This window comes from Platichthys flesus, chromosome 18 (genome assembly GCF_949316205.1).
Source record: "Platichthys flesus chromosome 18, fPlaFle2.1, whole genome shotgun sequence".
Taxonomy (NCBI): Eukaryota; Metazoa; Chordata; class Actinopteri; order Pleuronectiformes; family Pleuronectidae; genus Platichthys; species Platichthys flesus.
Genome location: NC_084962.1, coordinates 14,162,120 through 14,176,536, shown reverse-complemented (window position 1 = coordinate 14,176,536; position 14,417 = coordinate 14,162,120). Strand labels below are relative to the sequence as shown.

The 14,417-nt window shown below is 44.7% G+C and overlaps 1 protein-coding gene across 6 annotated transcripts in view; it reads left to right on the top strand.

Moving 5' to 3' along the window:
- utrn (utrophin) overlaps positions 1–14,417 on the top strand; it is a 164,932-nt gene that overhangs the window by 41,268 nt on the left and 109,247 nt on the right. For 5 of the 6 annotated variants that reach the window (XM_062411214.1, XM_062411219.1, XM_062411217.1 and 2 more), the window contains 25 exons: positions 268–417; positions 1,146–1,307; positions 1,680–1,811; positions 2,104–2,277; positions 2,371–2,526; positions 2,649–2,819; positions 3,389–3,568; positions 4,120–4,248; positions 4,832–5,002; positions 5,149–5,205; positions 5,512–5,685; positions 6,382–6,519; positions 6,674–6,769; positions 7,094–7,264; positions 7,502–7,674; positions 8,515–8,665; positions 10,109–10,284; positions 10,645–10,780; positions 11,282–11,431; positions 11,765–11,917; positions 12,004–12,105; positions 12,322–12,442; positions 13,038–13,255; positions 13,355–13,472; positions 13,571–13,776. In XM_062411214.1, coding sequence (XP_062267198.1) covers positions 268–417; positions 1,146–1,307; positions 1,680–1,811; positions 2,104–2,277; positions 2,371–2,526; positions 2,649–2,819; positions 3,389–3,568; positions 4,120–4,248; positions 4,832–5,002; positions 5,149–5,205; positions 5,512–5,685; positions 6,382–6,519; positions 6,674–6,769; positions 7,094–7,264; positions 7,502–7,674; positions 8,515–8,665; positions 10,109–10,284; positions 10,645–10,780; positions 11,282–11,431; positions 11,765–11,917; positions 12,004–12,105; positions 12,322–12,442; positions 13,038–13,255; positions 13,355–13,472; positions 13,571–13,776 — 3,765 coding nt within the window. The remainder of the gene's footprint in view (positions 1–267; positions 418–1,145; positions 1,308–1,679; positions 1,812–2,103; positions 2,278–2,370; positions 2,527–2,648; positions 2,820–3,388; positions 3,569–4,119; positions 4,249–4,831; positions 5,003–5,148; positions 5,206–5,511; positions 5,686–6,381; positions 6,520–6,673; positions 6,770–7,093; positions 7,265–7,501; positions 7,675–8,514; positions 8,666–10,108; positions 10,285–10,644; positions 10,781–11,281; positions 11,432–11,764; positions 11,918–12,003; positions 12,106–12,321; positions 12,443–13,037; positions 13,256–13,354; positions 13,473–13,570; positions 13,777–14,417) is intronic. The other variant, XM_062411216.1, reaches the window with a different exon arrangement.

Here is a 14,417-nt window from a genome sequence, read left to right as displayed (position 1 = left end):
ATCTGTGCTCCATATGTTGGCTCAGCTTTTTTGGTTCTTTCCTAATCTTTCATCCACACTGAGCTTTTTACTCATTTACTGGATTTCTTCCTTTTCTCTGGTGTTTTCCTCCAATGTTTTACTCAAATTTTTTGAAACTGTGAATCTGCTCAGCTTTCTCGATGTTTGTTGTGGTTTTACCAAACGGCTCCTCTCTTTCCCTTGTCCTCTAAATCTTTACTCACAAACTTACCCTCTGTTACCTCCATCTCTCCCTTTCGCCGCCAGTCGTTGGAGAGCGTGCTTCGCCACCCCGGGGACAACCGCACGCAAATCAGAGAGCTGGGTCAGACGCTGATTGACGGCGGCATATTGGACGAGCTCATTAGCGAAAAACTAGAGACCTTCAATTCTCGCTACGAGCAACTCAACAACCAGGTGAGGACCTTGTGTTTGTGTGTCAGCAAATGTTTACTTTCACTGTTAGTTTGTATTTGAATACAAAATTTACAAATATACCAGTGCGTCATGTTTCTCAAAGTCAGTACAACACTGCACCTTTCTATCTTTATCTTTCTATTAATTGTAATTTACATAATTTATACATTTCTGTAAATTTCACACTTAAGACTTGACGTCACATTTTGTTTGTCCAAGCATCTATTAGCAGTCTGTATGGTTACAACATGCTGTATGAAGCAGGGCTCCAGGTGCATCTTCCCTCCGTCACCGTCTCCAAACTCAGTATTTCCAATCTTAAATAATACTTTTTATGCATTTGTTGCAGCATCTGGTTCCTGACTTGTTTATGTGTTGTTACTATATGAATGTTCTGCCTGTCCACCATCTTTTTTGTTATCACTTTGTCCATCATCCTTTCCAACAAACCCACAAACACTGCAGCTGGTGCCACAGACACATGTGTATAGCTTGGTTTATATCGGAGGATATGAGAGGTTTAAGGAATATGCCATAATGCATCGAAACATCCAGTTTAGATCAAGTAGAAATAAGCTGTATTAGAGTCGAGGTGTTTGAGTATATTTGTTAGGGATGGCATACGTCAGCTCCACTCTCTGCACGTCGTCCTGTTCCTGTTGTCTTTCTTGTAAAACACCAGAACAACCCAATAAATTGAAACACTTTCTCCCCGTGTCCTCGTCCAGGCGGTGAACCGGCAGGTCGGCCTCGAGCAGCAGCTGCAGACGCTGAAGGAGAACGAACAGGCGCTGCAATCCCTGCAGGAGTCTCTGAGCCAGCTGGACCACACACTCACCTCCTATCTCACCGATCGCATAGACGCCTTCCAGCTCCCGCAGGAGGCGCAGGTACAGGACACACACAACCCTGCAAACACGTTTGCACCCGGATAATTTACCAGACGGGATAGGACACATCCGAGTCTTGTGGATTTTAATTCATAGATTGTTAACATCTCTTTTTTGAGGTTATTGCCCTTTAGCTAGGAGCCCAATAAACAGTTGTCAGCAGCCAACCGCAGTGTGAAAATATCTATCTATCTTTTTATTGAAATATATTATATTATTATTTGGTTGTTACATACAGTTACAATAGTAAGATACAATAGTTGTATATACAGTATTTATATTCACACAAACTCTATTATAAGCACCTTATTCATATATAAATACACAGGAAGTTGTTGATGCTACTTGTCTTTATTTCCACTTTTCCTCCAGTCCATCGGGGCAGAGGTCGCAGCCCACGAGGTGACAATAGAGGAGATGAGAAAGAGGAACGTGGCCAACCTGCCTCCCCCCAGCGCTGATGGCAAGGCTGCCCGCAGTGGGACCATGCTGGATCATCTTCAGGTAACACTGACTCCTACTGGAGAACATCAGAATCTACAGCAACCGATGGCACCACTACGTCATCTTAACTTTAATAATGACCTACTCCCATTCATTTGAAATGTGCCAAAGTAGTTTAACAGGGTGGAACTCACAAACTGAAATTGTTTGTCATTTCTAAATTGTTTACATGCAGCACAAATACAAAATCCTGGCACCAGTGCAGGAGAGTTGTTGCAGCTGCTTATCATCCAGGTTGTGAATCAGTGATATGAATTTAATAATTTTAATAATTTCCTTTCTCTTTCTGCAGAGGAAGCTGAGGGAGATTTCCACAAAGTACCAGCTGTTCCAGAAGCCCGCTAACTTTGAACAGCGCATGTTGGACTGTAAGAGGGTCCTGGACGGGGCCAAGGCTGAGCTGCACATCCTGGATGTCACGGACGTGGATCCAGAAAAGATCCAGTCCCACCTCAATGGTTGCATGGTGAGAACCAGACCTCTCTCATTCTGTATTTTACACTGACTGGTTTAATTAAGCCCTGAAACACACTCACTAACCCTTCTTTCTGCTGTGTAGAAATTATACAAACTGCTGAGTGAAGTGAAGCTCGAGGTGGAGACGGTGATAAAAACCGGTCGCCAGATTGTGCAGAAGCAGCAGACTGAGAACCCCAAGGCAATGGACGAACAGCTTACTGCTCTCAAGCTGCTCTACAATGACCTGGGGGCTCAGGTGATTTATTCTTTTTGAAAGTTAAAATCAAATACATTCTTATTTGTCTTTAAAAATTAGGCTTGTGTTGGATTGAATTCACATTCAGTCTCTGAGGCCAGTGTTCATTCCTTGTCTTGCAGGTGACGGAGGGGAAGCAGGACCTGGAGAAGGCCATGTCTCTGACGCAGAAGTTCCAGAAGGAGAGCGCCGCCCTGCAGGAGTGGCTGAGCACCAATGAGGCTGAGCTCCAGCAGAAGAACGGCTGTGGAGACATGCCAGCTGACATCGATGCTGAGATTGCATGGGCTAATGTGAGCAGCTGCACTCGCCTTGTTTTATACAGGATCACGTCAGCAGGAGGAAAGAGGTGTTTCTGTCTGAGGCCAGAAGGTGGAGCAGAGGGACTGTTGGATGTTGGGAGAACACCACTCTTTCTCATTTGCCAGAATTATAAAGTGTTTTAAAGCCATATTCAACCTCCTCTCCTCTCCTCTCCTCTCCTCTCCTCTCCTCTCCTCTCCTCTCCTCTCACTTACCGCAATACCTTAAAGAACTGAATATTTTATTCGATCCCACATAATGAAGAAAGACCTTTTGACCCCTTTGACCAAAAGATTCTGCAACAATATTAAAACTGTAAACCTCTGCAAGGAGTCACAGGCTGCACAGAAGTGTGTAGGTTTCCTCAAATGCCTTTTGTGTGTTTTTGATGTTTATTCATTTCATACACCGTTAAATATTTGAGTATTTCTGTTCGTTCTATTTAACTCTATTTGACATGTAATTTTGTGTGTGTCTGTCATCTCAGCTGGCAGTAAATTATTAAACCCTGGCTGCCCATCATATGAACTTGTGTTGTATGTGCGCGTTGCTCCACCAGGGCCTACTGAAGGAGTCAGAGCGGCGTAAGGCAGAGCTGTCCAGCCTGATGGAGACCAGTGCCGGCCTGCAGACTCTGGTGGAGGGCAGCGAGGCACAGCTGGAGGACAAGCTCTTTGGTCTCAATGAATCCTGGGGCCGCGTACGCACCTGGACGGAGGACTGGCTCAGCACTGTGCTGGTGAGAGCAAATATTTTGAACAGCGATGCTTAATAAATAAAAAGCTGCTGTGCTCCTGTTTTTTTATTTGTTTATCTGAGCAAGTAGTACATTTTTAATAGGGTTGTGTGTGGATGTGTTTATAACACTGGCCATCATATCCAAGTGGAAGAAGGCAGGTCATGTAACTTGAATATTAGAATATTCTTTTGATTAACAAAGTTACAAGGTTGTCCTACAAAGTTTTTACCCAACAAGTTAAACATGTTGTCATTATTGTTTGTTAGTCAAATGATTCCAGTAAAATAAAGAATAAATCAAGAACAAAACAGGAGCATTCAAATCAGCTCTCCATCAAAAATAGAAAACACATTAATTAATTCTCCTTTTTGTGATTATGTGCTGCAGGAAATCATGAAACAATTATGGAAAACTCACACAATCTATATACGGTCTTCGTTTGAGATTGAGTCTAAAATTGGGGAAAACACAGATCAACAACAGACAACAGAAGTTTTTTTTCCATCTCCGAATGAAAACGCTGAACCTTTGTTTTCCTTCCGTCTGCGCAGAGTCATCAGAACGAGGTGGAGATCTTTGACGAGAACGTGGCTCACATCAGCACGTGGCTCTATCAGACCCAGATCCACCTGGACGAGGCCGAGCGGCTCGCACCGACCGAGAGGGAGATAGTGCTGCAGGTAACGCAGTGAAAGCACTTTTCGCAATTTCTTTTGATTTTTTCGTTGACTTTTAAGTCAGAAGAATAAGTACGAACCGGCTGAGCTTACACCATGACAGGCTTAGAATTATATAACGTCTTTATGGAAATCACTGCCTCCGGCACAGAAATGCATCCTGCCAGAATCCATTGACGGATGTCGCCCCTGCTTCTGGGAAAATTTAACTTTTTCTCACATGAAAGGATTAGTGTGGTAATGATCAGTCATTTCTGGACGCACCATTTTTTTTTTTTTTTTTTCTCGCAGCAGGAGCTTTTGGGCTTGGTTTAGATTATTTGGACACTAATTTGAAGTTTTTTGTAATTGTTGTAACCTGAGAGTGAGAGGAAGTCATTTTGAGGAAAAGTGAGAGGTTTGTTGACAACTGAAGGTCTCGGCTAAATATCAGCCGGTGCCTGGGCCTGTTGACCTTGATCAGAACACACTGTCCTGAGCTGGCTGGTCTGACCCAAGGCTGCTCTGCCATCTGGTCTAAGAGAGAGTGACTTGTAACATAATCTGACAAAGAGCTGACCAGCACTGATCTGTGCTGTGTCCTCAGAGCATGATGGAGGAGCTGGAGGACGTCAGTCTGCGTGTGGACAACGTGAGGGAGCAGGCCATCATCCTGATGACCAGCAGGGGGCCCGCCTGCCGAGACGTGGTGGAGCCCAAACTTGAGGAGCTCAACTGCAACTTTGACAAAGTGTCTCAGCACATCAAGACAGCCAAGGTACAGAGGCACAGGTTGTTTGCAGACAACGATTCATTTTGATCTGAACTAGTGCTAAGCTCAGGATGGGATTCAGTCTGTTTGTGACGCTAAGAGAAATCATTCTGTTAAATCAGTGTATTTATTCCATATCTTTTTGCCCACAGATGATGACCAGCTTGGAGTCGGGAGGTTTCGAGGTTATCCAGCAGGCACCTCAGCAGGTACAGTTAAACCATATCAACTCAATATATTCAATTCCCCATCTCCAGTGGCAATGACTTTCACCGTCAGCTGCTTTTAACACGTGCAGTTCATTTGGACACACAACTGTTTGTTTAACCTGGTAGCGACATTAAAACACGATTTCACACTTCCGCTCTGAAACACGGGAGTTGCTTTGTACGAATCACATAGAAGTATAAATAATACCCTGCTGATCGTTTTCTTGTATCATGCAGTCAGATAATTGCATTTCTCTAACTGGCTCTGACCGAGGTGTGTGGTGTGTTTTCACTCTTCCTCATCAGATCCGTCACAACCAGGAGATCCGAGCCGAGAGTCAAAGTCGGGCTCATCCTCTTGAGCCTCCGGTCTCCAGTGAGGTGAAGGACCTTCAGGTGGAGCTCCAGGACACCCTGAGGGCCCTGCAGCAGCAGCAGCAGCAGCAGCAACAACAACAACAACAACTGGATGATGACAAGGTAAATAAGGTCCCCCTTCAATTTCCTTTTGTAGCATTTTCATTCAGTTTTTAACAGACGGATGATTATGAGATAAATGAGCAGCAAAGTCTTAATTGCTTTATAATAATTGAGCTGTAAATACTGTGGAATAGTGGGAAGTGGAATTGGCACTTTGCCTATTTCATGGTTGAATGTTTCCATCTCTTGCAATTTTCAGGAGGAATTTGAAAACACAGAGAAAAATGCCCCAGGTTTCCAGCTACTCTCTTTCTGTCTCTGTGAACCTGAGGTTTTATGAAAAGTTCAATAAAGAATATGGCAGGCAACAGGCTACAATATATGTATAAACTTGCAGCCTGATAAAAACTAGCTTTGATTGGGCATTTCAAGGCTCAACAAGTCCGGAATTCAATCTCTGTTATCAAGGTTTATGACGTTAAACACGCCCGCTGAACAAATCCCACCAATCCCCAGCAAGGTCAGTGTTCCAGTTGCGAGGCTGTTATTGTGTTTTAAACTGAGAAGTGTCTGCAGCGTCTCCACTCTCAGCAACTTGTTTATTGTGTAGCGAAAGGAGGAGGAGAAGTCAGTTACTGGTGTGTAATCTCTTTTTTTAATTCCCACTGATGGAATACACAGCAGATAAAAAATGTTAAAATTTACTGGCTTTCTGCCACGAAAACTAAACCCTGTGACGTTCTCCCTCCACTCCAGATGGATGAGGAGAAAGCCGGTGTGGAGGAGCTGCTGCAGAGAGGAGAGGAGCTGCTGCAGCAAACTTCAGACGAGGGCCAGAGGGAGGAGCTGAGACTCCTGCTGCTCGGGCTTCAGAGCCAATACTCTGCTCACCGGGTGAGACGCGTGCAGAAAAAAAAAAGAAAAGTTGTGTCTTCATTAAGCAGGGCTCATTACCTAAGCAAACCAAGCTCTCTGTCATACTGTGTTTTCCCTCAGTGCACTCACGCAGCCGGAGCTTAACTTGTGTTAATGTGTCCGTCCGCCACAGGAGCTGACGGTGCTGCGGGTCAGGCAGGTCGAAGTCTCTGTGGACTCGTCGTCTTCTCACTCCTTCACAGAGCAAACAAAAGAGTGTTCAGCAGAGGTGAGGGGCGCACACATGCATCTAACAAGGAAGTCACTGAAATCGCACTGTGTCCTTCACTTTATATTATTCATTGGATGATGGTAGTGTCCTTTATTATGAGATGTTTTCATAACCCAAGTGCCCCGTTTCTCACATTTGTTCACTCTGACATTTTACGAAAAAGTCCCAGAAAATGTTTGCGGCAATCGACTCAGATATTTGCATTCTCACCGACAATCTCTGGAAAAGCTCTGGAGAGCACCTTTAGTTTGAATTCCTGTGTTACCACACGATTTGTGTGTTGTTTAATTCAGGATTTTTTCTCCTACTTCTGTGTTTTAGGAGATGTCTGCACCGGAGCGTAGCACCGCCCCCTCGCTGAGCCCCTCCGACTACCTGCTGGACATCAACAAGCTGCTCCTCTCCATGGCTGACAACGAGTTGCTTCTGAATTCGTCTGAGCTCAGCGGGGGGCGCTATGAAAACTTCTCCAGCCAGGAGGACATGCTGAAGGTCAGTGAAACATGAAACACAAAGCTGGAGTATCAGAAAAGTAAAACATTTGGTTTGTTGCCGAAATAGAGGAAAAAATGTGAAATTATTGAAAAATATGAATTTGAAAAGACTGTGGGACATCTCTTTTCCTCAGAAGCAATCAGTAATATACATGTTTATATGCCAGAGCTTCCCCAATTTCAGGTGTAAGCATTAACTTCCCTTTTTCTTAAACCTTCATTTGTCTTTTCACAGAATATCAAAGTGAATCTGGATCACCTGGGCGAGCAGGTCACAGGAATCCACGAGCGCCAGCCTGATGCCATTCAGGACGCTTCCCCCCCTCAGGTCTCTCAGATCGGAGACTCCCTCACGCAGCTCAACGCCGGGTGGGACCGCCTCAACCGCATGTACAACCACCGCAAGGGGTGCGTACACCAACATCATATACAAGATTTTATTGTACAAACAATCGTCTGTTAAAAACAAGAAAGGTTTAGATTCTTTGGAGAAGGCAGCATTCACAGAAATGTCAGCCTCTTTGTGAGTGGGTCCTTTTTCTTTGCTCCTCAGGTTGGAATAATTATTCACATAGACACTCAATCACAAGCACATGAAACACACACTCACAAGCACATGAAACACACACACAGACACACTCAAGCTGTGTGACCTTGACTCCCACCAACATTGTTCCTTGGGCACAAACACTCTGTATTTACTGATGGACAATATAAGCACGTGCTGGAATAAACCAGTACACTGATCTGGTTGGTATTCCAGCTGTCATCCTGAATGACCTGGAGGCATCATTAAAAATCAAAGAAGAGAGGAGGATTCGTAAAAATCCCTGGTTCAAAACTCATTTCCTCACCTCGTCGCTCTTATCAGATTTGTTCTGCTGTGAAAGAGGAAATAGTCGTCATGAAGACCATCAGCACGATAAAGATCAGTTTTTTTTTTATTTCAAATAATCACCCCAATACAGTGTTGTAAGTGGTTCCTGATTGTTATGACATTTTCTAGCGGTTCGATAGAGGTCAACGGTTTCATTTTCCCTTATCAGGATCCGAGTAATTTCCCCAGTGGACTGACTTGGTTTTATCGTTACAGACCAGAAGTCTCTGATAATTCTTCTTTCTTCCCATTACACCCACCCGTCTTAACTTAGCCTCAAAATGATCTCAGGTTTCAGTTAAACTACAACATGCTGTGTGTGTGGTTGTGTGTGTGTGTGTGTGTGTGTGTGTGTCCTTATTGTGCTGCAGGAGTTTTGACCGCGCTATAGAGGAGTGGGGGCAGTTCCACTGTGACATGAACGACCTGAGTCAGTGGCTGAGTGACACCGAGACGCTGCTGACGGAGAGCGTCGGGCCGGACGGACAGCTCGACCTGAACTCCGCCCGAAGACACCAAGAGGTGGGTGGAGGGGGGGAGGAGCATGTGGAGGTCTTGGAGGACGTTATGTTCAAATGTGTGTGACCACCAGGTTTAACATTGATACTGAAGTATTTAACTTTGATTAGAGGGTGTTCACCTTTTAAGATAATAAACGTCATGACTTGTTTGACTCTGTAAGTATGAGTCCTTCAAAGTCAAAGATGTGTTGAAACACTAGGTGGCATTATGACCCATGTTCACCCTATACATTTCTGATTGTTGTTAACTTTGGTAATAAATGTGATATTAGATCATTTTAGTTTACAGTTAAAATTACATCTTTATTTATAGTATTACTTTAACTTAAGTATGCAAATGTTTTTGTATTTGTTAATAACTTCTGATGGTAAAGAACATTTTCTGGCTCCGTAAGAGTAATTAGTCAAATACAGATTCACAACACTGGCAACAGGATCTGTTGATGAGCTGCGATCAACATTATTACCTTCCCAGTAATGGCTCTGAGGTATCAGTTGCCGGATGCTTGGAAATGTTAGACAAGGAGACGGGAGATAATTGCATTTTCTTCCCCCCAAAGGAGGGCGCTCCATTGTACCTGATAAACACACTGCTCATTATTCAGAGCCGGAATCTGGGAGAAGTGAGGAACTGAAGAGTGAGATGAGAAGGGCCATCTCATTTTGCTTTGTTTGATCATTTAAGCGGCACTTTCATTTCCAAGGGGGGGAATTAGATTCCCTGAAGCCACGGCATTATCTCTGACAGCGTCGCAGCCATTAGCACCTTTTTATCAGAGTGATGAGTGAAGCTCCGCCGGCCCGGCTCTTTCACGTGTTTCCACAGTCACTGGGAACGCGGCGAGGGATCAAGTGGATGGGGATGGAGACATCAATTAGCTGACTCACCCTTCAGCGGACGTCACAATCAGTCACACAACTCTATGGGGCCGTCCTGGCAATTCAAACCCCTCGTGGTGGGAGTGGAGATGGTTTCAGTGTTTATCTTGATTAGGCACAAATCATGCCTGAGTGTCGATCAGAGATTTTCTGGGAGAGATGGACGTCAGCAGGGGATTTGGGCCTCAGTCAGATTAGGCTCTTATTGATCCCCTGTTTCTCCTTTTTTCCTCTATTTCTCCATCCATCACACTCTTTCATTCGTTTTATATTTCGATTTCACAGATTTTATGATGATCTCACACTCACATTGATCTGTTCTTTCTTGTGATTTTTAGAACTTTATTCTCTCTTATATACCTCTCTATATATTTCAATTTTGTTCACTTTCATTTATTATTACGCTATTTAAAGGTAAAAATTTGTTTTCTACTGTTTCCTGATTGATACTTTCAGAATTAGCTGGGCTACATGGGGGGCTGGGTTTTTATGTAAAGCCCTTTGCATCACTTGCGATGTTAATAAAGTCTGCTTGATTGATTGATTGATTGATGTGTGTGTTCAGGAGCTGGAAGAAGGCGTGGTTAATCACCAACCTGTCCTGGCTGGACTGTCCCGCACCGGGGAGCAGATTATTGGGCAGCTGTCGTCTCCTGATGGCCCACTGCTCGAAGAGAAGCTGGACGGCCTCAGCCACCGTTGGAGAGTGGTCAAGCGCCAGGTCGTGGACAGACAGCGCCGGTAACTTATCCACAGAAACACACAGGATGATGTGTTTGTTAAATGAGCCTGTATGGATTGAAATCAGTGGGAAGATAAAGTCAATTTGGATTCTGACGAGTGTGTAATACACACTGTCACTGTCACTGATTATATAACGTGTTGGTCTTACAGGACAATGCACTGCAGAGGGTAGCGCTCACTCTCCATCACTGTCAGTGGTGTTTCTTTATCGGTGTTTTGCAGTTATCAGTGCAGTTAATCCGCCTATGACTGTCATTTAAATGTAAATTTTAGGATTATACCTGCAACCTGCAGGAAATGAAGGTGCTTATCTGCGTATATGCGGTATACACTATTTGTGTATGTGTGTGTGTGCAGGCTCACTGGCGAGGACCCGGCCCTGTCAGACCTGGTGAGGAGACGCAATGAGCTGGCTGTGTGGCTGGAGCAGGCGGAGAACGCCGTCAGCTCCCTGCCTGTCACAGCCACTGACGAGAGCTTCAAAGAACTCAAGGTAGAGCAAAGCCCAGAGCTTCACGGGAGCGTAGAGGTTATTATTCCAGGAGCTGGTGGAGTCAGCTATTTTTATGGTCACCTCCGACTGTGTTGGGGTTTTACTTTGTTCTTTTTTCCCCTATTTGTTTCCACAAGTTGTTTTTTCCAAGCTGCTCTTGTCATAAGCAAAACCTGTCAAACCCAGCAAACATACACAGAACAAACTAAATGCCCTCATCATCTGTTTTGAGCAAATGCAATTTTAGCTGAAGGACATAAACTTTCGGAGTTTTCCTTCCTCATTCCCTCTTCACATCGAACTTATCCTGACTTTCCATCGGTCGACACACTGCAGAAAGTAAATTAATGTCATTACATATGAGGCAAAGTTGAGCAACTGTTCCACTGCTGACTTGCACGGCAGTACTTCTACATTTCTCCTTTATTCCCTCCTTTCTCTCTTTTTCAATATATCAGTGATTCTCTATTAACTTAAGGGTCACTGCATCTTCCCCTGCAGGCCCTCGCTGAGGAAATGGACGCACACAATGAGCGTCTCGGTTGGTTGAACAAGCACGCGCCTCAGATCCTGGCCAGTCCCAGCGTGAGCCCCCAGAGCCGGGACCAGCATGTCGGCAAACTGAGAGCCATCAACCTCAACTGGAGCAAAGTGAGAATTGTACCAGCAACATTTAACACCAGCTTTTTATTAGTGTATCCACACCACCATACTTCCTTTACTTAATCTAAGGCTACAGCCATTCAACTATCAACCTCTGCTACAGAAACATCTGGTGTCCAAACTATCCAGAGTCTTTGAGCCATTAAAACAGAGAAGTTTGAAAACCCTGATGGGTCAGTTTTAGTTTGAAAGCTCCAGGGCTGTGTATGAATCTGGACGGGCAGAAACTGAGATGTTTGGAAGCATTGACATAGTTTTAGACAGTTTTCAAGCTGAAACATTGTACTATGGATGAAGCCTATGGTCCTGTTTACCCTGCAGGTGACCCATGAGTTGTTGGAGAAGGTGGGGGAGGTGGAGGCCAACCTGCAGAGTCACGCACAGTTCCAGGACAGGATGGAGCGACTCACCGACTGGGTGGTCGTCACACACCAGACAATCATAACCAGAGGCCTGAACCCGGTCCAAGCGCAGGTAAGATCAGAATACGTCACAAGATAAAACACTTAGTTTCCTTGCACACAAACGTTGGGTCTAAAACGAGCTTGTATGGGTCACAGGCTCTGGAGGCCTCCATGAAGGACAGGAAGAAGGACCTGGAGGAGCTGTTGGCTCATTCCATCGAGCTCCAACGACGACAGCAGCTGCTGCCTCATGAAAAGGTCCCGGTATTAACAGTCATATAATTTAATAACAAACCACTTTTCATTGTAGCATATAATGACACCATATCGGGTTTTGGGGTAATTCCATTTCACATCATTTTTTAAAGTTTAATCGGCTGTTTTATTCACATCGGGATGGGAACTCTATTTTCTGTCGCTTCCATTCTGTAGTTGATTACAAGTATGTGCTGCTCTTTGTGTGTGTGTGTACAGACCAAGGTAGAGGAGCTGGCAGCTGATTGGAAAGCCCTGGATGGTCGAATCAGGGAATCTCTTCAGCCGCCCATCTCTCCATGGGCACAGCACCAGCATGTCGTCCAGCACCAGCAGCTTGGTAAACATACATGCATTTATTTAGATCCATGATGTCTCTCATTTCTGTTTCATGACAGAAACAGTTGGTACTGTCAACAGGGTTTCTGCAGCTTCTAAAAAGGGTAGAAATCTGAATTTTGGGCCTTAAAAAATTTAAAATATGATGTACTAGTTTTAAAGTAAGTTTAGAGGTGTTTTAATTATGTCATGCTTTCAAATATTTGTTTGTTTTGAGAGCATGCAAAGGTCTCAGGGCGTTGTGGTTCGTGAATTTAAAACCTGCAGAAACACTGCATGGACGTTACTTTTTTCAAATTAGATGTGTTTGTCTTTCGCATCAAAATCATCAAACATATAATCATTTACCTGTATTAGGGTTATCTGGCTTACCTTCATTTGAAGAATAAAAATACTTGCTGAAATGATAAACAAGAGGTGACAAACAAAGTCCTGGTTGTGTAACACTAAAACAAACCCCGGTGCCTAATTCATAGAGATTTATTATGATGCCAATATCCTGTGAGAGCCATTTGGCAGCACCTCATCTCCCAATCTTAACATCTTTTATTGTTCATGGCATCATTTCCTTTTTTTATTTCCTCCTCTCGCTTCAGTGTCTTCTGTCCCCTCAGCCGTGCAGATGGCTAGCCTGATGAGCGAGGACCCCTACCACCAAACCCCGCACACGCCGGAAGGCGTGGCGCCCACCGACCTCAACGAGACGGCCACCGAGCTGGCCGACTGGCTGCTCCTCATCACGCAGATGCTCAAGTCGAACATTGTCACCGTCGGGGACACGGAGGAGATCAGGGCCACCATGGAACGTCTGCAGGTGAGAAGGGAGGAGAGGAGGTGGAGTTTTTCATAGAAATACAGCACTTTCTGTAAAATTGAGGCGCCAATGTGTATGTGTGTTATTGTGTATTCGCAGGTGACGAAGAGTGACCTGGAGCAGCGCCACCCGCAGCTCGAGGACATCTTCACCCTGGCACAGAACATCAAAAACAAGACTTCTAACCTGGACGTTCGCACATCCATAACTGAGAAACGTATGTACAAGTCATGTCAAAGCAAGGATATACCAGTTTTTATTTATACCAGTGCAAATCTCCCACAGTCAAATGACGTTGCATGTCTGTGTCTGTAGTGGAGAAGGTGCGCAGCCAGTGGGACAACACTCAGCACGGGGTCGAGGCTCGACTCCAGCAGCTGGACAACATGACCGCCCACAGTATCCAGTGGGAGGAGCAGAGGAAGGAGACGAAGGCTCTTATTGGGCACCACGAAGGACGCTTCCACAACCTCCTCCAGCCGTCCAGAGAGCCCCTGACTAAACAGCTCGCTGACAACAAGGTCAGGAAACCTCCTCCCTGGGTCCTTTTGGATTCTGTAGCCTCATCATTACAGATAGCGAGAAATCTAACTCAGGGAATTTGACTTCTTGAGGAAAACCTCCGACCGAACCGAACTTTACTCCATAAAGTATCGAGGTCATTTCTACATCCACGCACTAGTCTGCAAGAGGCGGGGATGAATAAATCACCTCTCTGCTGTGTCACTCTCAAGCTTAATAACATTCCTACACCCACATCATCCATCATCTTAATTTGAGATGATGACTTGGCCGAGAGGATGAAGAAACAAAAGTCGGCCTCAGTCAGGACGAGTGTGTGTGTGACGCGTTACAGAGACCTAACACTAGAGGGCAACTGAGTTCAACAGAATGCAGCACATCAGCTCCACATCTACTCCTGGTTTATGTGCTCTTTTAATGATGAGTGATTGTCCATTTAATAAAGGTGAAGTGTACCTTTTTGTCGGCGTACCATGTGCCTCAGGGTCGTCTGTGGAAGATTTATTTGTTAAGGTGAATTTAGAATAATAATCAGGCCTTAGTAATAACAGTTGAGTCTTATCTAACCCTGCTTGATTACGTAGAGGTTAAACAAACAATTTCAGACGGCCGAGCTGCAGAATTACTAATCACTTTGTGT